The sequence below is a fragment of the Peromyscus eremicus genome, chromosome 14, assembly GCF_949786415.1.
Source record: "Peromyscus eremicus chromosome 14, PerEre_H2_v1, whole genome shotgun sequence".
NCBI classification, from domain to species: domain Eukaryota; kingdom Metazoa; phylum Chordata; class Mammalia; order Rodentia; family Cricetidae; genus Peromyscus; species Peromyscus eremicus.
The window spans coordinates 83,753,461-83,780,173 of NC_081430.1; the positions used below are offsets into that span (position 1 = coordinate 83,753,461).

The 26,713-nt window shown below is 48.5% G+C and overlaps 1 protein-coding gene across 1 annotated transcript; it reads left to right on the plus strand.

The window, feature by feature from the left end:
- The first annotated feature begins 3,084 nt into the window (after window positions 1-3,084).
- Batf (basic leucine zipper ATF-like transcription factor) lies at window positions 3,085-25,708 on the plus strand. The gene is made up of 3 exons (XM_059278906.1): window positions 3,085-3,337; window positions 5,873-5,977; window positions 25,499-25,708. Exons 1-3 carry the CDS (start codon window positions 3,275-3,277, stop codon window positions 25,706-25,708), a joined length of 378 nt encoding a protein of 125 aa, XP_059134889.1. The 5' UTR covers window positions 3,085-3,274.
- Window positions 25,709-26,713: the final 1,005 nt, after the last annotated feature.

Consider the following 26,713-nt stretch of genomic DNA (forward strand, 5'->3'; position numbering starts at 1 on the left):
ACTTTGGTTGCTTGACTATGTTTTTCTTTCTATGAAAGCAGGGTCTCTGTCTTGCTTATATTTATGATTTCTTGATTCCTATTACACACATAATAGGTGATGAATACGTCAGGTGAAACTAAATGAAATATAAATATGACCATTCTGTTCCTTAAGGAGTTTTTCATACACTTAGGTTTAGAGAAGATACAGGTCATAGCTTTTAGCTGTTTCGGAATTCATTTGGAGAGTTACTCAAACAGCTCTTTACTGGGTACCTCCTAGGCACCGGACATGCAACTGTAAACAGGAGACAGTCTTCAGCTTGAACAAGGGCCACATCCCAGCACCTTCATCACCACCTCCGTGATTTATGCTATCAGCATCTTTTCCTCAGGTCATTACATCCAACATTGTAATCCCAACTGGTCTTCCCTCCTTCACTTTTCTCCCCATAGTAAAATTTCAACTGTTTAAAGGGATCCCGTGAAACCAGAGTCAGAACACGCCAGTCCTCCGCTCTAACCCTACCAATGGCTGCCCACTTGTGGGAGGGAGCAGACATGACCACAAGTCTCTCAACTGGGCCCACATCAGGAGGTAGACTGTATTTTCAGCCCACTGAACATTGGGTGGCTTTGTGACTTTCTTTGGTCAATAGGATGTGGTGGGTGGGACACTGAGCTAGTTCTGGGCATGGATTTTTGGAGGTTCTGGGTTCTTCTGCTCTGCTTTTGAAATCCTGCACCTGCCCAGTAAAGAACAGGCAAGATTGCTGGGAGGAGGGGATAGGGTGGGTCAAGGAGGACTGCTAGAAAAGACCTTCCAGACCAGCCAGTTACCAATCAACCTGTCAGCAGAGACGTGCAGATGCGATCAGAGCTAATGCAGCCTTCTGGAATCTTCTGTATGACTTACACACTCATAAGCCAAAAACATGTTTGTTTAAAGCTGTCATGATGTTCTTGGTCTGTTACACAGTGGAAACTTAGTGACAACCATCTCATTCAAAGGGGAAAAAAAAGTCAAACTTTTTGCCTGGCACATGGTGGGTGCTCAAGGAATATCCGATGAAATAATTAAGAGAGTCACAAATGGAGTTAGCATTCCAATGAAGGAAACAGGATTAATCAGTGTCTATGGTAAGTGCTGTGGAGCACACACACACACAATTACTGAGGTAGAATGGTAGCAGGGATGAGAGCATGGGTCTGTGTTTGGTTCTCTGCTTACTTTGAAATAAGGCAAAAATCCTCCCAATGGACTCCAAGAGCACCCAGGACCCACGTACCATGCTGACCTCATCTCCTGCTGGTCTCAGAGCCTCTCAACCAGAGACACCGGCCTTCCTCCTGCTCCCACTTCAGGACGGATGGTGTCCCTGCCTGGGATTTTCACTTAGATATTCCCCCTACTCTTCCTTGGGTTCCTGCTCATGCAATTCCCCTTCATCAAGCCCTTCCTGACTGGCTTAGAGAAGTGGCCATCCTCAGAATTCTCCTACCCTGATTCATTTTTATCTGGGACCCTTGTCACCCTGGTATATTATATGTCAACTCACTTGTTTACTGCATGCTGTCACCACTAAATAAAAATTCCACAAGTGTTGAGATTTTTATTTTGGTAAGTTCACCCTTAGAACAATATTGTCATCAGGCAGAATTGTAATCAGTGGATACTGAAATACTTTAGGGACAAGATGTGTTGTCAATCCTCAGATTAAGCAAGGTGAGCGTTTGGCTTTGAACTACACTGGGAACATAGTAAGACATTTTATTTTAATGTGTATGAATGTTTTGACTGCACATTTTGTGTGTGTGTGTGTGTGTGTGTGTGTGTGTGTGTGTGTGTGTGTGTGTGTGTACCCTGTGCATTCCTGGTATCTGAAGAGGCCAAAAGAGAGAATTGGAGACCCCAAAACTGAGGATACAGATGGTTGTGAGCCCCCATGTGGGTGCTGGCAATAGAAAACCCAAGTCCTCTGAAAGAGCAGCCAGTGCTGTTGACTGCTGAGCTTTCTCTCCAGCCCCCAAACCTGTTTTAAATAGCCAGAGTGCCAAGATGAGAATGGGATTGTATAATAAAACTACAAACGTGATCATGTCATGTCACACATGGCAAGCACGACCCTCTCCATAGCATGCTTGACAGGGTGTGGGGACATTACAACTCCCATTGTTTTCCTCTCACTGCAGTAGCTCTGAGAGGTAGGCAGGGTAGGTTTTAGGTGGGGGGTGGGGTGGGGGTGGACTTTCATCCCGGTTGATCTGACTCCAAGTCCAGAGCTTCTGACACTCATTTTGACATTCTCCCCTTGCTGGGTTCTAACCTGGTGACTTTGACTCCTAAGGACTCCTGGTCAACCTTGAACTCCTGAAGGACCCTCTCCACTGAAGGCATCCTTTTTTCTGGGGAGAATATAAGTGCCCTACTAAGAGGTGGTGCTAAACTTCTCCACAAGCCCCCTTTCCTGCGTTCCTACTAGTACGCCTCATCTCTGCCACACTTAGGGTCCCACCGTGGAACTTTCTAGGAAGCCAAGGAGAGGGTGACCCTCAGAGAGTCCCAACTTCTGGTTTGGCAGTCTGGAAAAGACATTGCTCTGCTTCACTTTGTCCTCAGATCACCCCACTGTCCTGTAGGTGAGTGAGGGAGGCCCAGCCCCCAAACAGGGTGGGCACCTGCTTTCCGGTGAAACCCAGAGAGAGGTCCCAGTCTTACTGCTTCATTTGGGTTTAAACATCAAGTCCTGTGATGGTGGAAACTCTTTCCCGCTGTTCTCCGCTCTCTGCCATGTTGACAGAAGAGGACTTGCTAATTCTGGCTGGGGATTTTCCCTGCCTGGCTGTTTTTCTCTTTTATCTCCATCAATTGAAGAGAGCTTGCTCTGCCTTTCAAACTGCCGGAAGATACTGGGGTTTTGTGTATTTTTTTTTTCTTTCACCTAATTCTGTGGTCTTTTCCCAGATATGTATTTTCTGTCTAACTACCCTCTAACTTGTTGACGTTTCCGCCCATGTGACTTCCAGCTTGAATTACCAGAAACCACAAGAGAGAGCGTGTGCGCAAGCCCCAAAGTAAGCGAGATGTCCCTTTGGGGAGCAGTCCCTCTGCACCCCAGAGACAGAAGGACGCAGGGGTCTGTTGGAGGTGACTGCTGGAAAAGCAGGGGAGGCATCTGTGGAAGGTGGAGGGCTGGTGGCCCCCCCAGCAGTCAGGAAGGGGAGCCAGCTAGTGAGAAGATCGCCCAGAGGCATCTGGGACGTTTTGTGGGAGAGCCCCGAAGATCACAGCCATGCCTCACAGCTCCGACAGCAGTGACTCCAGCTTCAGCCGCTCTCCTCCACCTGGCAAGCAGGTACCCCCACATCCCCTGCCTTCTGAATACCCTGGGGTGGTGGAAGAGGGCCAGACTCCCCCATTCTGCCCGGGGAGCTCTGTAGGGAAGGAAGTAGCTCTCTACTTGGCAGGGTGCTCTCCGACAGACTCGAGATGTGGTATTTGCTATGGGGAGGTACAAGTGGCAAAGCCTTCATCCCGCCACAAGCCCCCCTTTCCTCTGTTCCTAGCAGTACGCCTCGTCTCTGCCACACTGAGGTTCCCACCGTGAAACTTTCTAGGAAGCAAGGGGCAGAATGTAGTGGAAAGGGGTCTACTGGCTAGCAGAGGAATGTTCCAGTAGGCTGCTGGCAGACTCCACCCAAATCCTAGATCTGTAGCTTTCCAGGAAGAGCCAAGGGGCAAGACAGAACCGAGGTGAGGGAAGAGAAATACAATAAGCCAAAGTAAAGTAGACAGGAAGGAAAGGATGACTAAATCTACCTGCCGAGGGACTGACTGCCTCTGTGACTAGAACAGCCATTGGGGAGGGATGCTGAAGCCACAGCCATTGGGGAGGGAGGCTGAAGCTACAGCCATTGGGGAGGGATGCTGAAGCCACAGCCATTGGGGAGGGAGGCTGAAGCCACAGCCCATATTTCTTTCCCTGTGGCTTCCAGATAGCAGAAAGAAGGCAGTGGCCGTGGAGGTTTGTTGGAGACCTACCTGCACCAGTAGCTAATATCAGCTCCGGGAAACCAGGGAAGGAGGGAAAGATTCTGGGACTCTTAGAGTCTTGACCGACTACCAAACCAAGATGCTTCAGCATGAGAGATGCCTCAAATGGGATGCCCTTCCCACCTCGTAGTTTCTGGAGCTCTCTCTACCACATTGTTTACGTCCCTTGCTCTGGAGGGTTCTCTTCACAGTATAGACCTACGGATGAAACTTTTCTACATCTCAGTAATGTAAAAATGTCATTCTTTCCTTAGCATACATATCGGGCAGGGGCTATAGCTCAATGGTAGAGTGCTTGCCTTACACATATCCAGAGGGCTTGCAAAATGCTGCAACCAAAATAAAAGTATCCAACCATCCCCTGTCACATCTGTCCTAAGTGATCATCTGCTCCCACATCTACCATAAGCCCCTAACCAAAAAACCTTACTGGTGAAGACCTCTAGAGGAAAACAGTCATCCCCTTGCTCACAATGGTATCAGAGCGGTTGGACTGCCTAGAAGTTGGTACCATACTCTTCTTAGGGAGGAAATTACTCACAGTTCCATGGTAACCTAGTCCCCTGCGGCATTATGGGAAGAGCGCTTCCTTGCTCTCTCTAACCCAATGTCCGCCTGCTAGAATGACCTAGAAGTTTTGAATAAAGAAGGAAGGGGAATCAGAGCCTGGCCCCAGGATCTGTGACCCCCTCTGACAGGGTAGGGGTTGCCAAAGGGCTTCTCTTAGCATCTGCGCTGACCTGCAGTATCAAGGGCAAAGCTGGAGCTAACCTCCCCGGTCTTCTACAGGACATATGTAGAGAGCACCCACAGAACATTTTGTCTTCTAAAGTCCCTACCAGTAGCTCAGTAAGCAGGCGGCCTCCACCTCGACTCATAGACCTTCGTTTGGTGCCTCATTTGTAGCAGGCATCATGTTCAGGACCGGGAAAGTCTCAAGATGGCTGCACAGCGAAGGAAATGAACGAAAGAAGGAGAGATCGGGCGGGGGGCAGGGGCGGGGGGCTCTGCCCAAGGGCGCAGCACGAGAAAATTGCTGGTGGAGATTCGCAGGCTTTAGAATCAGCACCAGAGGATGCCATACCCCTGGCTGGCCATGAGCTCCACAGGGACCAGTGTGGAGACCCTCAGCTTCATCCTGTGTAAAAGAGAAATGACTGTACCTGCTCAGAGAGCTGGGGAGTCGTAGCCTAGCGTCTCTGAAAGCGCTGGTACAGAAGTTGGCGCAGAGTGGATGCTCATCCAAGTTTGTAAAGAAAAGAAGACAGCAAAAAGAACACTGAGAAGGCACACACACAGACACACACACAGACACACACACACACAAAGACACACACACACAAAGATACACACACAGACACACACAGAGACACACACACACAGAGACATACACACACACACAGATACACACACACACACACACACACACACACACACCCCGGAGAGAGAACGTGAGGGTAGAGCAGCTCGTCTGGAGAGAGCAGAGACAACGGGACAGATTTCATTGTCTTAACTGCTGTTTCCCAAAGCTGCCGTCCTGGAGCCTCAGTCTCTCTTCACTTCTTCATGTAGCTTTTGATCAAAAGAAGACCATGGGAGACCTGAGGATGGGTAGCAGGGAATGCTGAAGAAAATGTCTTTGGGTGCAGGCTTTTTGTAAATAAGGGGATGGATGGTAGAGAAGGAACTGAGGACAAGGAAGGAAGGAACGAAGGAACGAAGGAAGAAAGGAACGAAGGAAGGAACGAAGGAAGGAGCAAGCTAAACTCTCTAACAGCCTGTTTTGACTAGAAGAGAGGGATGGACATGCCTAGTTATTGCTGTCACTGCTTCCTAGGACTCATCCGATGATGTGAGGAAAGTTCAGAGGAGGGAGAAGAACCGCATTGCTGCCCAGAAGAGCCGACAGAGGCAGACACAGAAAGCCGACACCCTGCACTTGGTGAGTGCCCAGCCTTCTTAGCATGCCCTTGCGCCTTAGGCTCTGCATCCCACACCAGTGGGGCTGTGAGACCCAGCTTTGATGCTGCTGCTGTGGGGGAGCTATGTACATGGGGAGAGTAAGCGCAGGATGAGACTTGCAGGGGTGAGGTGGGGAGGAAAGACTCTCTTCTCCTAGGCATGCCTTAAAACATTCAGTAGCAGAGAGGCTGAGCCTTTCTAACCCAGGAGAGTGCAAGGGTACATGAGTGGGATGCTGGCAGCCTCAGGGCTTGATGAGAGGTGGAATCACCTGTTTGGAAAGGGACAGTATAAAGAGTGCCATCCTTCCTGAGTCACCATGAGCAAAATACTGCTGCTCAGAGGAAGGTAGATGTTAAGTTTGGCTTTGGGACGGCCAATCTTTCGGGACCACACATCTCATCCCTCCAGAAGGCAGCCTGTCTGCCACCCAAATGCCCTTGCATTTGAGAGCAAAGGGTCAATGATGCTGCCCTTATTTTTCGTTTCCTGAATATCATGAAGGTTCTGTGTTGAGTTTCCCATTGTTAATGATGTATCTAGGGGGCTGTGAAACGCACAATTTCTAGACACTTATCTGGGACAATCACCATCCTGCTTGAGTGGCCAATATTCTCAAACTCTTCTAGCAGGGAGGAGATGAGCTGCAGCCCCACCTGGGAGGCCCACAGCCTGGGCCAGAGACCCCGAGTCCTTGATGGGCACAGCGCTCCCAACCTGTTCCCTCTTTACAGTCTGCTCCATTCACTGTGTTCTTGCTCAACCATTCTTTCTCCATCACATCCTTCTTCCCGCACTTTCTCCTAGAATATTCCCATACTGCTAATATTCTAGAAGTTTCCGTCAATGGTAAAAGCACAATAAGCACCAAAAACAACTAAGCTGATGATACAAATGTTTAGCATGGCAATGGACTGCTTTAACTTTATCAGGGATAAGTAATGTGGGGCTGGGGAAATGGCTCAGTGGGCAAGATGCTTGTCATGCATGCATGAGGGTCAGAGATCAGATTCCCAGAACCGACATAAAAGCCAAATGGGCACGAGGCAGAAGCAGGCAGATGTCTGTGAGTTTGAGCCAGCCCGATCTACATAGTGAGCTCCAGGATAGCCAGAACTTCAGAGAGTCCCTGTCTGAGAGAGAGAGAGAGAGAGAGAGAGAGAGAGAGAGAGAGAGAGAGAGAGAGAGAGAGAAGAGAAGAGGAGAGGGAGGGAGGGAGGGAGGGAGAGAGAGAGAGAGAGAGAGAGAGAGAGAGAGAGAGAGAGAGAGAGAGAGAGAGAGAGAGAACAAGCCTCATGGGCATGGCAGCCTGCAGTAATTCCAGTTCATGGGAAGTGGAAACAGAGACTCTTAGAGCAAGTTGGCTAGCCCGTCTAGTGAAAAAGAGCAAGCCTTAGGTTCAGCAAGAGATCCTGACTCAATACAGAAGTTAGAAAATGATTGGAGAACAAGACACTGACATCAACTTTGGGCCTCACACATACACGTGCACCCATACACGTGTATGCCCACATACAAGCACACACATACACACACCGCACACACGTACACATCCAACAAAAGAATAAGTAGTATGTGGTGTTAGAAGACATAAAGGGGGAGCTCTTCTTTTAGCTTTAAAGAAACTGAAAACGGGATGTCCGAACCTCTCGGCTGCGCTTACGTTTTGCTTGATAGGTACTTAACATACTCTCCAGTACATGCTGACATCAGTTGACAAATACATGTCAAACTGACCATAAAAAAAGAAAAAAGAATAAACAGCAGTCAGTACAGACTAAGACCTGGCTACTCATCCACTTCCAGCGATTCCCGTAGGGCTTAAAGTCTCACAGCAGTTGCATTAGTTTAAGCTGACATTTCCCACCTGAGTCTGGTTCTTTAATAGTCTTTAAAGCAACAAAGCCACACTTAAAAACAGGATACGACCCTCTTTGTTTGGGTGAGTGGACAATGTCCTGGGTGGGGAAGCACCTACAAGCTTTGTAAGTTTGCAACATTAAGAGAAGAAAGCTGAGTGCAGCCTCTCTGTACAGGGAGGGCCAGGCTCGAACGGCCACTCTGCTGTTTGCTGTCTGTGTGACTGAGCCCAGGTATGTTCTTCATGAGCCTTAGACTCGGGCCCTTATCTCAGTGGGAAATGGCAGGAACTGCTGCCTATAGAGAGAGTGCAGATGAAACACTCAGTATGGCGCCTGGTGTGCAGTAAATACTCACAAGATTCAGTGCAACCAGACTTATAATAATAGTATAAGAAGCATGAAAACTGAGATTAAACAGGCATATACATGCACATATGTGTACTTTTCTACATAAAGGCATACGTGTATTTTCCCTGTATGTATATATGTACTATTATGTGTGTTGTGTGTGTATATATTGTGTATGTGTATTGTATGTGTGTGTATTGTGTGTGTGTGTGTGTGCATGTATGTACTTCTTCTCCACCGAATCTCGGTGCTGAGAGACTTCTTAATGGCTGTAAAGCTCAGACACATTTGAGACCTGAGAGTCTTCTGCAGTACTCACCCCTCCTGTGGAAGCCCCCCCACCTTGCACACCTGCTCACTTCTAGTAGCAGAGTGCTACCTCCCTCCTGACACAGGAGTGGGAGAGTCTCCCTGTCTCTAGCTGCAGGCTGCCTCCCTGTAAATTCAGCCCTCTGGTCTCTGCCCAGCCCCTCAGGGAAGGTCCTTGAGCTGGCAACTTGTCTGTTTTAGGAAGACAAGAGGCAGGACCAAAACGTTTAGATGATGGTCCTGGTTACGACTGCAGTCAAGTAATCTCTGGTGTTCCGTGGGTCTGTAGGGTCATGGGGTCATCATGTCCATGTCCCAGCCTCAATCCTCCACAGCACCCCAGTTTCCTTGTATCTAAACTCTTTCCCGCTCCTTTCTTTGGAGCATTGTACCGTGCGTGCGTGCGTGCGTGCGTGCGTGCATGCGTTCGTGTTCTGCCCAGTGAACAGGTCTCGGGGCTGCACCACAAGCCTGTGGACTGCTGTCACTGTAACCCAGAGCTCCAAGGCTTCGGGTGGGAGTTCTTAGCAGCAACACACAGTTGCCACCATGCAGAGAGTTTGGCTGTGGTCTGAGCTCCACGGCGTGTCCTCTTGCTGACCGTCACCCCTCTCCATCACCCTCTTAAATACATGTGTGATTCGGAGAGAAAAGCTTCTGCTTCCTCCGGTGAGTTCAGTTTCAAGTCTCGGTTTGCCCTTGACTCCTTTCCATGCTTTCTCTACGTGCAAGGCTCTCCGGAACCTTCTTCCGGTCATAGGGTTCATCCACCAAGAATTTGAAAATCAGGGCTTGTGGGTTGCTGGGGATATATAAAGTAAGGGACACATGGGGTTCATCTTGGGGGCCTAGCCTCACATATGCCGGGCTGCCAGTGTCTTCTTAATGTTTCCCGTTGGCACTATTACCTGCCTTAAAGCTCCCAGAGCCCAGCCTCTCCTGTGAGAGTATAAGATGCTTACCAGTTACCATTTTGAACATTCGCTCTGTCATCAAGCATGGAGCACTGATTGCTTTTCAAACGACAGAGGTGGGAGGAGCCTCCTGCGGCAACCGTGTTACAGTGATCTCAGCATTGAGTAACTCCATACAAAACGTATTTGTGATTCTGTTCATACTTATGAAATGGATGTGATGATTTCCAAGACACAGACAGAACCACAAAACAACTAAGTGTGACATTTCCACCCAGTCAGAAAAGTTGAATTTTTCAATAAATAGAGTTGGGACACCTGGCTAATTACTTGAGGAAGCAAAAGGCTGGGTCCCTCGTTCCTTATACAACACACAGACAGATTAAGTATTTTTCAAGGAAACTAAAGACATCTTAGGGGGAAATATGAGCTTTTAAAAATGTATCTTGGCATAAAAAATTTCAAATAAAATAGAAAATCATAAAGGAAAATACTGATATACAAACATACATCAAACAAGAAAAAAAAATTGGCTGAGCATGGTAGGACACGCCTTTAATCCCAGCACTCAGAAGGTAAAGGCAGGTGGATCTCTGTGAGTTCGAGACCAGCTTCATCTACATAGTGAGACCCCCCCACCCATCTCGAAAGTTTACACAGCTCAAAACACTATATGCAAAATCAAAGGCAAATGGAAATCAGGGAGGGAATTATCTAGAGAGCTTGTGAGCCAGAAAGGCACATTTACTGCATCCGTGGAAGCTCTTTGACCAGGAAAGCGATGGATCTCACAGAAAAATGAGCAGTGACCTCAAACTTACAGAATGGGAGAAATAAAACGTACTTATACGTGAAGTATAGTTAATATGTGAAGTATGATATAATATGTGACGATGTGGCAGGTCTCCTCAGGAAAATGCCAATTAGGGTAACGGGGTGAAAGACAACGCTGACACAGGAAATGGCCAAGGGAGAGGGGAGAGTGAGCACCACATTCCCTTAGCAGGACCAGTGGCTACAGCCCATCAGACGGCAGCGTGACCAGACCCCCTCAGATGACACCTTCCCTGTCTCCCAGCAGTTTGCCGCCTAGGAATCTGTCCACCAGCACACCATTGATGACTCAGTTCTCTGCTGGGTTTTGTTTTTTTTCTCTTGGTTTTTGTTTTGGTGTGGTGGTACTGAGGACTGAACTCAGGAACTTGTACATGGCTGGGCAGATGCTCCACCACTGATCTGTAATGACCAGAAACTAGTTAAATACCCATCAGTGAAAGGGTGGTTGAGGGGCTAGAGAAATGGGTCAGCAGTTAAGGGCACTGGCTGCTCTCCCAGAGGACCTGGGTTCAATTCCCAGCACCCACATGGCAGCTCACAACTGTCTGTAACTACAATTTCAGGGGATCTGACACCTTCACATCAATGCACATAAAATAAATTTAAATAAGTTATTTTTTTAAAAGGGTGGTTGAATAAATGATAGTCCATTCTGAGTGGACTATTATGGAACTGTTAAAGTGAGTTGTGTTTCAATGTGGAAAGACTATCGTTTCCTCTTCTAAGATAGTTTTAAGTTTTTTTTAAGTTGTGTGTGCGTGTGCACATGCATGCACACACGTAAGCACAAGTACATGAGTACAAGTGCCCACAAAAAACAGAAAGAGGTATTGACTCCACGGAACTGTGAGCCATAGAGGTGGAAACTGAACTCAGGTCCTCTGCAAGAGCAGTAGATGCCCTTAACCACTGAGCCATCTGCCCAGCTCTTCTTTAAAATTTTCTAGATTATAGCTATTTATTGTTTGTTTGTTTGCTTATGGGGGGAAGGTGCATGCATGCCACCATGTGTGGAGGTCAGAGGCCAACCCAAGGAGTCAGTTCTCTCCCTCCACTGTGTAGGTCCTGGGGATAGAACTGAAGTCATAAGGCTTGGCAGCAAGCACCTTACCCACTGAGCCATCGTACCAGCCCCAAGTCCCCAGACTCTTAAGTAAGAAAAGTATAAATAGAGTATCTAGTTTACTCTGAACCACATTTTTTTTTGGGGGGGGGGGTCGAGACAGGGTTTCTCTGTGTAGCTTTGGAGCCTATTCTGGAACTCACTCTGTAGACCAGGCTGGCCTCGAACTCACAGAGATCCACCTGCCTCTGCCTCCCGAGTGCTGGGATTAAAGGCATGCGCCATCACTGCCCAGCTCCGAACCACATCTTTAAATCTGTTTGAGCAAAGTATACACGCAAGTTTCAAATGGATTACCCAAACTTACTGATGTTATCTATTACCAAAAAGTCACACTGAAGTTGTAAGACCAGAGGGGCATCATTTGCACTTTTAATCCCTTTTTATCTCTGTCCTTTCAAGGGGCAACTATCATTGAGATGTGAGTGACCCTCAGGTCCATGGTATGAGATGAAACACTATAAGGGATGGCTAGTCATTTTCCCATGGCAGGTCATCTGTCACCGCTGGAGGCTCTCTGGCACCTTCCAGCATAGGGGGACCTTTGAGCCAATGTTGGAGATAAATTTAGAAACATTGCTCACAAGTAGAGGAGGTGGGAGGTGGGAGGTGGTCAGCAGAGTAATCCCAAAGAGTGTTGTTAGCCCGTGAGATCTGGTCCCTAGGGTGACCTGAAGCAAGGTAGTCTGAGTGCCGATGTCAGATCTGGAAACCAGAGTACCAGTGCTCCTTTCAAAGAAGATGAGCCAGGTAACTGGCTGATAAAGGCTCCTGAAGGAATCTCACCACGGTTCAGGACAGAGATATTTGTAATGTTTAATATCACATAAGACAGAAAAATCATGGAAACTGAGTTAATACCATGAAATATGAGGAGAAGTTAGAGGAAAATTAGATAATTGAGAAGTTCCCAAAGACCGGTGCTCTTGGCCAGCTGGGGTGGCTCCATAGGGTCCTCTACCATTTCCACAGTTCTTTGTCTGACTCTGGGAGACTGTGCCCTAAGGTTTATTAGCATAAAGAACTCAAAGATCTGTAAAAGAATAAAACACGAAGGGATATTCTGGCTAGTTCTACCTTTTAAAAGTGCAATATGAAGTCAGTGAATCATCTCTGGAAAAGAGACGCCTCTCTGGTGTCGCTGTCCCTCTGAATTTCTTTTAAAGAGTGTGGTGACTGCACACCTGGCCGTGGTCAGGTTCTGTGCATTTGGTGCCCTACCAGCAATATAGCATCTGATCAGAAAAAAATAATCCTTTGCGTTAAGTAATCTGCCCAAGGTTACACAGCTTGAACTTCAAAGCACTCCTTCCTCACTGCTAAACACACTATTTGTATCTTCTTTGGATCACTAGCTGAGTTTACTTTTTACTGTTTAAGCAAAGGCCTCCAAAATTCTTATTTTTCCCAGCTCATCTTTAGGCTTCATCAAAAGATCTCTCTCTCTTTCTCTCTTTCTCTCTCTCTCTCTCTTTCTCTCTCTCTCTCTCTCTCTCTCTCATGTGTGTGTGTGAGAATGTGCGCGCACACGCGTGCAGGCATGCATATATATATATATATATATATATATATATATATATATATGTGATACATGTATCCATTTTTAGAAGGTTGTGTTGCATTAATATTGTACATGAGAATAAACTTTGGAGACAGTACTTCCACTTATAAATGTGTAAGGCAAAGACAATAGATGAAGATGCTTGAAGCATGGGTATCTGTGGACCACAAACACTATGGATGCCATAAAATTAGGTAGATTTTTAAGAATGGGGTATTGATCAGATTGTGATCCATTTATACAATAGAGTTTGAGGCTGGCACTCGACATGACTGTGGAGATCTATGTCTGTTGACTTAGAAAGATGTCTATGAGACTGAATTGAGTTAAACAAGCAAGTCTTGAGGAGTACGCCAAGCACCATCTGCTAATGTAAAGCCTGTGGGTTGGGGGTTAGAAGCACAGTCTCCAAAATACTAATAGTGGTTACTCGTGGGTGACTGGGCTTGGGTAATTGCCTCATTCCTGGTACTCTGCAGTTTTATTATGATGAATATGTGCTGTGTAAGCAATCAGAAATAGTTCCAGTCTTTGCACATCAGCTATTTGAGTAGAGGAAGAACATGTCAAAGCAATTTAACTACCCCAACTGCTTATCCAAGGATGATGGGTTGGTGTGTTAGGATTGGGAGGTACTCACACTTGAAAAATGCCTGTCTAAACTGGATTGTGGGTGCCAGCTCATAAGGCAACAGCTACCCCGTTTAACAGGTGTCCTCAGGAGGCCATCTTCAGTGGCTCCTCAGTGTGATCCCTGCTTCCCACAGGAATGGACTGGTTCATGGGATAAAGGTCTGTGGTGATATATTGCGTTCCTCAAGAAAGCTTGGCTGGGGATCAGAGGACAAATCTGGCCACTATATTAAACATAGAGGTCAGGCAGTGGTAGCACAAGCCTTTAATCCCAGCACTTGGGGGGAGGAAGTAGGAAGATCGGGAGTTCAAGGCCACCCTGGGCTACAAGAGACTGAACCAGTCTATAAGAGAAACAGAGCCAGGTGGTGGTGGTGTAGGCCTTTAATCCCAGCACTAGGGAGGTGGAGTCAGGAATATGAGGATTTGTAGAGGTAAGAAGTTTTAAGTGGCTGCTGGCTCTGTCCTCTCATCCCCAGATAAGTTTTATTGTGGTACACAGTATATCACCACAAAGGTCCTTTCAGTTTGTCTTTCCACGGAGGGTCTCACCATGGGTTCACATAATGGCTTCTAGAGGAAATGCCAAGAATTATGGTCATACTATCTTGTTCACAGGATCAAAATATTTAAAAAGGAAACTTGGGGTGGGGGGTAGACCAATTTGTCATGTTGCCAGTGAGGAAATCAGTGTCTTTTCTTAGGGACACCCAAGGACCCCGAGTTCTTGCCTCCCTACCAGCCTGCATCTTGCGCAAAGCTTTCTGAGCTTTGGGTTTTTTTTTTTTGCGGGGGGGGGGTTGCTGTTGTTGTTTGGTTGGTTGGTCGGTTTTGCTGTTCCCATCTGTCATTTTGCAAAGGGTAAGCCACAAAGTAGACCCATGGCCAGAATGCTTGCCCAGCAAGACTCTGCTTAGTTCTAGAACATTCGACAACAGCAAGAGACCCTAAGAGGAGTTAAGGTGGGTAAGGCCTAGAGTTTAAATATTTCTTTATTGAGAAGATGTAAAGGCAGGGACCCAAAAGGCTGATGGTATTTTTTGAAGAAAACATTTGCATTAAATTAAATACATGAAGATTTAATATGTGTACTGAGAAAGAACATCTTTTGGAAGAAAAACATCAAGACGCCTATCAATAAATGGGTAAAGACTGTGCACAGAAGGCTTACACACATTTTTCCTAGCCAAATGAAAATGACCTAATTTTCTATTCTGATGACGAAAACAATACGCATCAAGGCAGGCTTTCTCAACCTCAGGGTGATTGACATGTTGAGTCTCAGACATTTTTCTTTTCCCCTGGTACTGGGGATTGAACCTAGGGCCTATACATGTAGGGCAAACACTCTACCACTGAACTATACCCCTGGTCTTTTTCCCTTCTACATTAAAAATTTTGAGACAAGGTATCACAAAGCTACCCAGGCTAGCCTTAAAGGACATGTAAGGTCATCTTTTTAAAATTTTTTTAAGATGGTCTTTTTTTCATCATTAGAAATTGATAACTTGTACCAGTAAGATGGCATTAAGAAATTTTCACAAATGCCAGGCAGTGGTGGTGCACGCCTTTAATCCCAGCACTTGGGAGGCAGAAGCAGGCGAATCTCTGTGAGTTCAAGGCCAGCCTGGTCTACAAATCGAGTTCCAGGACAGCCAGGGCTATGCAGAGAAACCTTGTCTTGAAAAACAAAGAAAAAAAACAAAACAAATAGACAAAACAAACAAACAACAACAACAAAAACAAGTGTTAGGGACTAGGATCATGAGTATTTTACATCTTAAAAGCTCTTTAAGGCCAGGCATGGTGATGCATGCCTTTAATCCCAGAACACAAGAGGCAGAGGCAGATGGATCCCTCTGATTTCAAGGCCAGCCTACTCTATATAGTGAGGACCAGGCCAGCAGAGGTACATAGTGAGACCCTATCTCAAATTAATTAATTAATAGGTGTACTATATGTTTTTATTTTTATTGTTTTATTTTATCTATTGAAAAAGGTGGTCAAAGTTGAGAGAACTCTGAAGGAAACTGAGGGAGAGGTATCATTGTGAGGCTTTGGTAGGAGACCTTGCAATTTATCCTCCAAGCTGGAGCACTTTGGGGAGTTAAAATGGACCCTAGTGAACATCAGACCGTACGGCAGGTGGACTTGGACCATCCCAGGAAGCAGGGCGAGCCAAGGACACTGACCTGGATCACTTACAAACGCAAAGGAAATGATACGCTCAAAGCCAAGCAGAGGGCCCAAATTCTTAGGCCCAAAAGGCAACTTCCAGCACCTGGAAGGACTCAGCTGGCACATGAACACGCCTCTTGTTTGTCGATTAGCTGGGAGCTCCAGCAAAGGGAGACCCGAGTCTCAGCACCCACCAGCAGAAGTGGTCCATCTGCTCTGCAAGGATTTGCCATTTTCCTGCCTGTGTGGCTCAATGAAGCACTGAGATTATAGGAAGGAAGCCTGAGCCCTTGGTTTCACAGGCCTTACACTCCACTGTTGGGCTAGAAACCAAATACAGGATCTCACTAATTACACCCTGTGAAAAAAACGCTTGGAAGAAAACACAATACAGTGTTGAAAGTGAATTAGGGACAGGGTAAAGGCAGTGATGGGGGAGGGCGTTCCCCAGGCCCTGACACTGGAGATCAAGAGCAAACTGAGAAGGAGGCTGGGAAGATCGGGGGAGAGGGAACCCATGACAGAGATTTGGGGTGGAAAGCCATGAGGCATCAGAAAAGGAGAGTGAGCCACTGAGAGTCAGATATGCAGGGGGATCCAGACTGGGAAGGTGGAGGATATGAAGACCATTCTAACCCAGGCTGGGGATTGCTCTCAAACTTTTTTTTTTTAAATAGAATATCTTTTATAATTCTTGGACAATTTCATACACTTAAACAGTGCCTACTGGTCATCCCTCCCCGACTCTCTCCTCCCAATCTCCCCAACACATTCCCCTTCCCTCCCTGACTTATGTCCTCTCTTTTTAAAAAAAAAAAAAAATGTTTTTTTAAATCCACGAAGTCCAGTTAATGCTGCCGTCAGACTGTTCGCTGATCTTGTCAGGTAAAGCCAGCTGCCGTGAGTTCGTGAGTTTAGTGGCCGCGTCCCATCTAGAAGACAGCGTTTCACGGGGCTCCTCCCCATCGTCCAGCTCTTCCATTCTGTCTGCCCCTCTTGTGTGGAGTTCCCTGAGTCTTGGATGAAGGGCTAGAGTGGGCTATTGATGTGCCGTCTAGGGCTGAGCACTCAGAAGCCATTTGTCCCCTGCCCTTTGACCCGTGATGGGCCTCGACATTAACTGCTGACCACAGCAGACAGACGCTTCTCTCTGGCCAAAGTGGAGGGCAGCACCCGTCTGTGGCCATCAGCATCAGTACCAGGAAGGCAGTTTGACAGCATGTCCTTTATCAAGACAACTGTATCAGGTTACCCGACCTGGGCCTAGACCTCCCAAGCTAAGGGCCTTTGAACCAGTGAACCTCCCCAGGCTGTATGAGTTGGAATTAGAGAGCCAGTGTGAGAATTCTCTGCTCTATCGGGAAGGAAGGTGGAACTCCAGCTGGAAGGAAGGAGGAATCTGTCTCAGGTTTATCTACTCGGCCAGTGCAGAACCCGGCCTGGACACACACACACCAACCTGGGTGTCTTCTCCCCCTGAGAACGACGTTTTTCTGTCAGCGTGCTCAGGAGAACTCTAAGTTCGCCACTTCTCCACAACGGCCTTCCGCTGTGTCTGCTGGAGCCTTCTTGGGTTGGTCAAGCCCAAGTGAGGGAAATTACATTCAAAGCTGAGGTGGTGGCAGAGTAGTATTAACTTGGCTACTCCCATTCTCTACATGGCTGGGCCTTTTGAAAAAGCAACCCCTGAGAGTCTTTTGTAACTGTCCTTGAGGTACAAAGCAGAAGCTGTTAAAGCTGGAATGTTGGGTAGAACACTCACCAAATAGCCTGAATGTCACACGCCTCCTCGGTAGATACTTTCACAGGCGTCTGTTACATTCCAAGCGGGCAAGCAAGCCACGTGAGCATTTACTGAGTGCTGTCCCATCCCTGAGGACTAACTCATGAAGATAATGGCATCTTCCCTCTGCCCTGAGGGAAGCTCACCAGCTCAAAAGAAACTAGTGTGACCAAGTTTTAAAGAGTGAGATTCACACAGATTCCCACCTCCTCCTGCCTTTCCTTCCTAAGAACCAGGTGTGCTGGGGCCAGAGAGAGGCTCCTGGGTCAATGAGCTGGCAGCACGGTCTGCCCACCTGAGTTTGACCCCTGAAATTCATAGACCTGACGCCACAAAGATGACCTCTGACCTCTGCAGACCTGCCCACGGCTCATGCATGCCTGTCCTCACACACACACACACACACACACACACACACACACACACATCATACACACACACAGTAATAATAACAATTAATAAATTTAACACTTTAAGAGCTGTTCTGAATGTTTTCACCAACAGTATATTATGCTAAAATTCCAAAGTGTTTTAGAAAAATTTTTAACTTAGAAATTTTCATCCAACTCTAAGATTCCTTGTCTTATGTACTTATAAATATATATATATATATATATATATATATATATATATTTAATGTAGCTGGGTGGTGGTGGGACACACCCTGGGAGTCAGAGGCAGGCAGATCACTGAGTTCGAAGACAGTCTGGTCTACAGAGTAAGCTCCAGGACAACCAGAGCAACACAGAGAAACCCTGTCTTGAAAAACAAACAATCCAAAAAACAAAAAACAAACAAACAAACAAAAAACAAAAAAAAAACAAAAAAAAGAAAGAAAAAGAAAAAATATATTTTAATGAAATAAATTTAATAATGGTGATTAGTTATGCTATTATACTGCTGTTAAAAAAACCCACAGTGAACATGATTCTCAGTTTGGCTAAGCCCTGGGCTCGTCGGGGAAGTATTTCTAAAATCTTAAGGCCTGTGCCCCCCGCAGAACATTGAACTTGGGGTCTCTACAGGACACAGGGTGGAGTCCAGACGGTAGAGTCCGTCTGTGGATCGAGGTGCGGTTCATCACACAGCTTGAAAAGTGCTTTGAAAAGCATGGAAGAGCGCAATGCTGAAAGGGAGGGACTTCAGGACATGGGTAGGGCAGCCATGCAGGAGACTTTCCCGAGCCCCTTGGAGATAAAGTAGGACTCAAAGCGGAGGCTGGGATGATCTGGGGAAAAGGGACCAATGGAGAGACTCTGCGCCAAAAGCAACCTGAGGCACCAAAAATGGATGGAAGAGCCACAGGCAGAAATAAACTGGATAAACTGAAGCCATCGAGGGCGTGCGGCAGGAAGTGTGGCGTCAGTCTGGACAGTTACGTGCATGTACACCTAGGGACTCCGTCCCAGCACCTCGTAAGCCTCTGCTCTCCCAATCGGGCTTCCCAGGAGTCCAGACAGCGACAAGTAGTAGTAGATAGGCCATCAAAGGGAGGCAGCAGCTAGGGGCGGTTTCTTTTTCTCATGTAGCAAGAAGCTCAGAATGGAAAGAGCAGGTTAGAGGCAGAAGAACAAAGCTCTCCGTCTGTGCTACCAGCATCGGAGTGGCGATGAGGCTGCTGATCCTCCAGGCTTCACTCTGTGTTGAAGGAGAGAGGATTTGTCCTTGCCCAGTGGCTCTACCCTGTAAGAAGAAAGAGAATCCCCTGTCCCTGTGCTTCTATCTACATATCACCAGTCACACACACACACACACAAACTCGAGGTCACTTTGCACCAGGCGCAAGGAAGCTGGGCATTTGAGTCTCTCAAGCTGAAAGCAGTGGGGTGTTGGGGGAGGGTGCTGAGTGAGCCAACCTCCAGCGTTTTTCAAACTGTGAGGAAAAATGAGACCCAGGCAGCAGCCTTCCAATCCCATGACTATAGACAGGACCTCAGGGGCATGGCTGGTGTGACTGACCAGCTACTGATGGCTGGGAGCTGAAGACAGATCCAGAACCCAAGATGTGTGTGGTGACTCTTCCCCTCAGGTGAAAGGCAATGGTGGCAGGTGGAGGCCTAGTCCTTCCTCTCCTGGAGAGCAGCCCACCTCTCAGTTAGAAACATCCTTCAGGAACTGTGGGCTCCACTTACCACCTGCTCTTGATGTGTGTGTGGCCCAGGGTGGCACCAACTCCGAACGCACGTGAGTTGGAATCTCTTTGTGCCGATGGAAGCAGGCACACTCCTTTGAGCGGGAAGAACACTGAGGTTATTTCAACCTCTGGAAATGGCTATTGGTAAAGGCAAGGAGATGGGGCTGGAGAAATGGCTTGGTGGTTAAGAGCCGGGGCTGCTCTTCCAGAGGACCCAGGTTCGATATCCAGCACCCATATGGTGGTTCACAACCATCTGTAACTCCAGTTCCAGGGGATCTGACACCCTCTGACGGCCTCCGCAGGCACCAGGCACATAGTGGTGTACGAACATACATGCAGGTACACATGCACATAAAATACAATTTCTTTTTTTTTTAACAAAGAAAATGCAGGAAGGTCAAAGCCCTCGCCGCCGAGAGCTGGCCGGGAGCACAGCAGACCCCAGCCAGGAGGTGCCAGCTGCTCCCAATCTGCCTCCAGCTCAGCTGCCTGGGGCTGAGGGACCAGCCTGGGGATTCCCCACTGCTCAGGAGCTCTGAGTGACCTCCCCTTCAGCCCCTCCAGCAGGGGATTTCCCAGAATGTTCCCATGCCTCAGGAAGCCTCCTCCTTAGCCACCCCCAGCTCTTGACAGAAGTGGCATCAGGTGACCCCACAGGTGAGGGAGGGTGAGCTGTGAACATTAGCATTTGGATTAGCATGGGGGAGGGAGATTGGGCCGGTAACATTGGCATGTGAACAGAGCAGGGGTAATTCTCGCTCATGGGGTTCTAACAGGTTCCCAAGGCAGGGGCTGCAGCCTACAAGCTGTGTGACCTCCAATGTGTTGCTTAACTTCTCTGTGCCTCCGTTTTCCCTCTGCTGTAAAAGGGAGATGTTAAATACTGTGCAATGATGTCACAAAGATTAGACATGGTGATAGCTATACAATACTTCAAGGGGCACACACCTATAATCATAGTAATCAGGAGGCTGAGACAGGCAGATCTCTGTGTTTATGGCCAGTTTGGTTTACATAGTCAGTTCCAGGTCAGCTAGGCTCCATAATAAGACTCCCTCTCTGTCACACACACACACACACACACACACACACACACACACACACACACACACACACACAAGGCTGGGGGTGTTACAGGCTCTAGCCTACTAATGCATTTAGGTAGGCAATTTGGAATCTGAAATATTGGAGAATCGAGGGGACTCTAGAGACACCCCCATTCCTGTGACTAGTGGCATTAGCTGCCCAGTGGAAGTCTTGTGGAACCTGTAACAGCATCGATAGTGCTCCCCGAAGGACCCAATATCTGGCTAAGGTCGGGGATCATCTTGTCTTCAGGTGAAGGAACTGGCATTCAACAGGGAAAGCGAATCCCCCAAGGGCCAGCCACCCACTGCCACAGAGCCAGGCCCTGGCTCATGTTGGAGGATGGATGGTCTGGCCCCCGTGGAGGGCCTTTCCAGGGTGGCAGGATGGAAGTGGGCAATTCTGTGGCTTCAGGGGTGTGGCTGGCTCAGTATGTGGTATTACGTGATGTTGTGTGGGGTCATAGTCTCTGTGTGTCATGATCGTTATAACTGCTGTCCCTTGGGAGGGCACAGGGGGCTGAGGGCTTCTCCTTGCTCCTGGGAGTCCCTAGCTCACCCCAGCAGTCAGGTCCTCCATGCAGGAGAGGCAGGAAGGAGTCGTCCAGCTGGAGGCCTTCAGATCTCCTTCCTGGCTCGGGGCCCACCTTTAGAGGCTTCTGTACTTCTGAGAAGACACATGTGTGCAGGGACTCTGTGGCACTTTCTCCTCACCAGCCTGTGGGCATTTTAGGAAACTAGGCAGTATGGTTTTGCTCCGGGGCTCAGTTGGCCTCCTGGTAGGATGGTCAACACTGACAGCTCAGGCTTTGTGAGAACCCGCATGGGCCTAACCACGTTCTGAAAAGCCAAAGAGCAGGCTAGCTATGTGAAAGTCAGGAGGCAGGTTAGCTCTCCCCACTGCGGCCAGAGGCCTGCCTGGGAGAGGAAATTTCCTTCATACACCCACCCACTCACTCCATGCCCTCACTGAGTTCTGGTCCCTGCCCACACTGGGAAGTTAATGGGTACGGTTGTTGTCCCTGTGGATAAACAGCTGCCCCCCAACTGTCCCTTTAGCTATATAAGTCCTCTCAGGGGGCCCTGCTGCCCCCGGCAGGGTAGAGAGATGGGGCCCAGATCAGCCACTTCCTCCTGCAAGGGAAGTCAAGTCAGAACCTTTCTCTAGGGAGTGGCCGGTGTGGGCAAGGGCCTGAGCTTACAGACATTTCTCTCGCAAGAAGCAGTTTGGCTTTGTGAGGTAAAGACAAGCTTTGCCCCACAGTTAGAGGCAGGAGGCCCGTGCTTATTGGTCAGGCCTGCGCCAGCTTGGGCTCTGGAATCTGCAGGCCCAGGAGATGGCAGAGGAGAAAGCTGGAGGGTGCTCCTCAGAGCTTGCTAGTCACTTCCCGAAAGCTGGGCCTGCCCCTAGGCGGGGAGAAGCTCAGAGCCCGCCCACCCTGTCCGTCCTTACTTGCTGCCTTGGGGTTTGCCCAGGCTCTTCAGAGCACTGAACTTACAGTAAATGCTGTCACCAGTGGAAACTCTCAGAGGGGGCGAGGAAAGGACCAGGACTCCGGGCCCCAGTTCCCGTCTTAGCGTACTGCCCCCCCCCCCCGCCCCCCAGATTCATTTCGCCCACCTTTCAGTAAAGGGGCAATGCCTTCCTGGTAAAGGGCTTGCGGACCTCCCTCTGGGATGTGTCAGGAAAAAAAAAACCAAAAACAAAAAAGGGTTGAAATGCCCATCTGGCCACAGCCTGCAGAAGCAGCAGCCCGGGACTGACCACCATCCAGCTTCTGGCTTCCTTTACCCGACTCTGGAAATGGGGGTTTCCTTTGCGCCTGGCTAGGGGCCTCGGTTGGCTCAGAAAGCATTCAGAATGTCGGGCTGCGGCTGAGCACGCTCACATCTGACCTTCAAAAGAACTGGAAGCTGGCTTGATGAGCAAGGTCAGGGTCCTATGCTCCTCCACCACTTAAAAAAAAAAAAAAAAAAACCACGGCTGCACTGGGTCTAGATGATTGGCAGTGTAAGTGATAAATCCCATCTCTCGTCAGCCTGCAGCTCACTCCTGATGGATCATTTAGGGCAAATTTTAAATGTCAAGTTATCTTACCTCTGTTAACCGCTATGCTTTTGAGTCAACGTTCTCATGCCAACAACTGATGCTATCAGCCAGTCAATCAACAAACATTTAAGTTCATTTGGCACTTAAGCAGCCATTTAATACGTGTTTAGATACTTAAAGCAGATTTTATAATTGCTTGTGCCATGTTGACCCAGTATTTTATTCACCATAATTTTCAAACTTGCCTGGTCATTAGAATGACCCAGGACACCTGTTAAAGGCTCAGATGTCCAGAGCTAGGGCAATGGCTTAGTTGATAAAGCACTGATGTGAGGACCTGAGTTTGGTTCTCTACACCGGCATAAAAAGTGGGGTGAGGGGGTGCACGCCTGGAATCTCTGCCATGGTGAGACTGGAGGCAGATTTCTGGAAGCTTGTGGGCCAGCTGGAAGTTCCAGGCCAGTGAGAGAACCTCTCTCAAACCGTGGAAGGTGCGAGATGGGGATGGGGAGTCGCCTTCTGACCTACACACACACCTCTTGCATGTATGCACCTGCAGCCATACATGTGTACACACAACACACACGCGGGCAAGAGAAATTTCTCCTCAAGTTCCAACTCTGCAAAAATAAGAGGTGCCTGCCAGCACAGGTGGCTTCTGAGCCGAGCTGAGATTCCTTTGCCCCTCCAGCCAGGTTGCCTTTCTGGCGAGCTGAGGAGGCCCCAGCAGTTAGCAGGGGTCTGTTCTCTCAGGTCTGGGAATCCCACGGTCTGGAGAAGCTATTGCTTCTAGGCAATTGCTATGTACTGGAGCGCCATGGCGGCTGGTACATGATGCAGTCCCCTACCGACGCGGAAAGATGTTTCCGGACGAAATGCTCGTTGCTTCTCTACTGAGGCGGAGAGCACAGGACTTACCTGAGGCTCCCTTCCTAGGGTTTTAGCGAATCCACTGTCAATTGTGATCTGAGGATTCTCAATGGAAAGTTCCAGAAGTAAACAAGTCTTAAGTAACTCCGATTATAGTTCGTAGTCATAAATGTTCCGTTCCATGATTATTTGTTGATAATCGCTTCCTATGTTTATAAACTTCCTCATAGGTTTACACATAGAGAAACACAGAGTGTTAATGGGCACTGTCCAGGGTTGGGGGATGGTTTGGAACAGGATTGCGAAACTCAACACTTGTGGGCAGGGGGGAGCAAGAGAGAACGCCGAGCCTCAGTATTCAGAAAGGCTCGCTCTTAACATCCTAGAGGGTGAAGCAGCGGGGCTCATGAGACATGTGCGAACACAAGGCACTTGGTGTGTGTGGTGGGGGTGGAGCAAACCGGCAGAGAGTGTTCCACACACTGCTCTCCACTCTCTTAGGGTCTGGCCCGATCGCCAGTTTCTCTTGGTATATGCTTGCCACTCTCAGCCCAGGGGCATACATGCAGGCATGTTTGCACACATACCCATAAGAGCACAAGTGTGAGCTCATGCACACACACACACACACACACACACACACACACACACACACCCTTCTACCTGGGTGAGGTTTTCCATGGTTTTTCTGCACCAGACTTGTGTGTATGTTTGGTCCTTGGTGAAGCAACAGTGTTGGGGGGATGTGGTGCCAGCAAGGGACGAGTACGTCCCTAAGAGGTATTAATGCCATTCTCAATTTCTTTTCTATTGTTTTCTTCCTCTCCTCACACTCTCTCTTTTTTCCTTCTCTCCATCCTTCCCCTCTCTCCCTTTCTTCCCTTTTGGTGTACTGGCAGTTGAGCCGAAGACTTCGTTGTCTTACCACACTAGGTGTGTTTCCCAGCCCTTTGGGCTCATTGATCTAGAGACGCAGTGACAGGCTCTCACTTTATTTCCTCTCTAGCCCAGGCTGGCCTCCCAATCCTCCTGTGTCCACACGCTGGCTGCTAGGATGACAGGTCTGTGCCACCGTGCCCAGCTCATCTCTCTCACTTCTGAGGGATGGGGTTGGGTATCACAAGGGGATTGTTATAAAAAGACTCACAAGAGATTGTTATAAACCTCTCCTTTCTATTACACATAAGCTTCTTTCTAAAAAATTTTTTTGGTTTTCTCGAGACAGGGTTTCTCTGTGTAGCTTTGGAGCCTTTCCTGGAACTCGCTCTGTAGACCAGGCTGGCCTCGAACTCACAGAGATCTGTCTGCCTCTGCCTCCCGAGTGTTGGGGTGGTCAGCACCACCCGGCATGAGCTTCTTTTTTACACCTCCTGCTTACCCATCCACTTTTCCACCATTCATGGCTCTCCGTCACCAAATCCTTGAACCAACAGAACTCTGAGCTAAATAAACCATCCAGCCTCCAGTGTTTTGTTATAGTCATAGGGAAGGGATGGATGAGACTATGAAATTGCCATTTTTATTAGTCAAAACAGACAGCTATCAGCAGTTTGCATATGGGTCATATGGGTCAACCTGATATTTGTACACACCCGCGTACATAAGTGCACCCACACAAACATATGTGTACGCACGCACACATCCTCATGTGCACATGAATTCTCAGTGGCCCTTCTTCATGTCTGTGCTGATAGAAAACGACTCTGACCCCCCCCCACACACCCCACCCCACCCCCCAGCACTGCCTTTCTGCCCCACCCACCTCCCCACCTTCCCCGATACTCACCACCATGCTGATTGTCCCTTTCCAGGAGAGTGAAGACCTGGAGAAACAGAATGCAGCTCTGCGCAAGGAGATCAAACAACTCACAGAGGAGCTGAAGTACTTCACATCCGTGCTGAGCAGCCACGAGCCCCTGTGCTCCGTGCTGGCCAGCGGCGCCCCCTCACCTCCCGAAGTGGTATACAGCGCCCATGCCTTCCATCAGCCTCACATCAGCTCACCACGCTTCCAGCCCTGAGCTTCCAGACAGTAAGAGGATGGAGCCCCAGTTGATGCTCCTCCCGTGGGCCCTCGGAGGGGCATGTCAACCGAGGCCAGGCTACCCTCATACCTCCATCTGGAGACCCAGTGGCAGAGGCCTGGACAAGGATTGAACACAAGAACTGTGCTGGCCAGAGGGACTTGAAGCCTCCCACCAGAGTGTAGCCAATGTACTGGACCCCACATGAGTGGAAAAGCAGCCCCGAGAGTCATGGATGATGCCCAAGACCTACAGCACAGAGGAAGGAGGGCAGGGAGTCGATAGTTTTCTAAATAAATGTTTTCTAAGAAACCAGCCCTGGAAAACGGCTTTCCTTGTTTCCCCATGAGCGTCCTACAAACCACTTTCTTTTGGTTTGAGACCTGAGTTTTCTCTCTGGCTTCAGGGAGCGTCTCCAGACTCAAGGGATTCTACGTCTATCTCTTTTCCACGGTTGGTTCACCTGTTTGGGAAGCTGGTCTCTTTTCAAACCGTCTTCAACCTCTAGACATCTCCCTCCCCCTCCTCCCCAGATCTGCTCCGTGTCACCTGCCCAGCCCTGCCTGCCTCTTACCCCATTCTTTCTTTAGGTGGCCGAGCAGCTCTCTCTGCGGTTAGAGAAAGCGTTTAGCGCAAGATGCTGGTCTGGAGAGATGGGAGACGGGAGAGATGGGAGATCCCAGCTTCTCCCATCTGGACACCTTCCCAGACGGCTGCTCCAGCCACACGGTCAAGTCTCCAGGATGCCATGGGCCAGGTTCCTGGCTGGGAATCTTGAGTAACACAAAGTCAGCTCCTCACATTCAAGGGAGCAGGTAGCCTTTTGCCACACCCTGCCGAAGACGCCCTTAGGAAATCGGGTGGCTGCCACCTGTGCATCTAGAGTGTTCCAAGGTTGAGTAGCTCAGGGTGGTGTTCAGTCTGGACATCTGGTTGGAGTCAGTGTGCTTCCTTTTTCCCTCTGATACACACCTGTTTCTCAGAAGTCCCCAGGCCACCTGT

Excerpts from the sequence above, each read along its gene's own strand:
- Batf (XM_059278906.1), top strand. The coding sequence starts at position 3,275 with ATGCCTCACAGCTCCGACAGCAGTGACTCCAGCTTCAGCCGCTCTCCT. Across the intron at positions 3,338-5,872 it reads CTCCTCCACCTGGCAAGCAG|GACTCATCCGATGATGTGAG; the intron begins GTACCCCCACAT and ends ACTGCTTCCTAG. Across the intron at positions 5,978-25,498 it reads AAGCCGACACCCTGCACTTG|GAGAGTGAAGACCTGGAGAA; the intron begins GTGAGTGCCCAG and ends GTCCCTTTCCAG.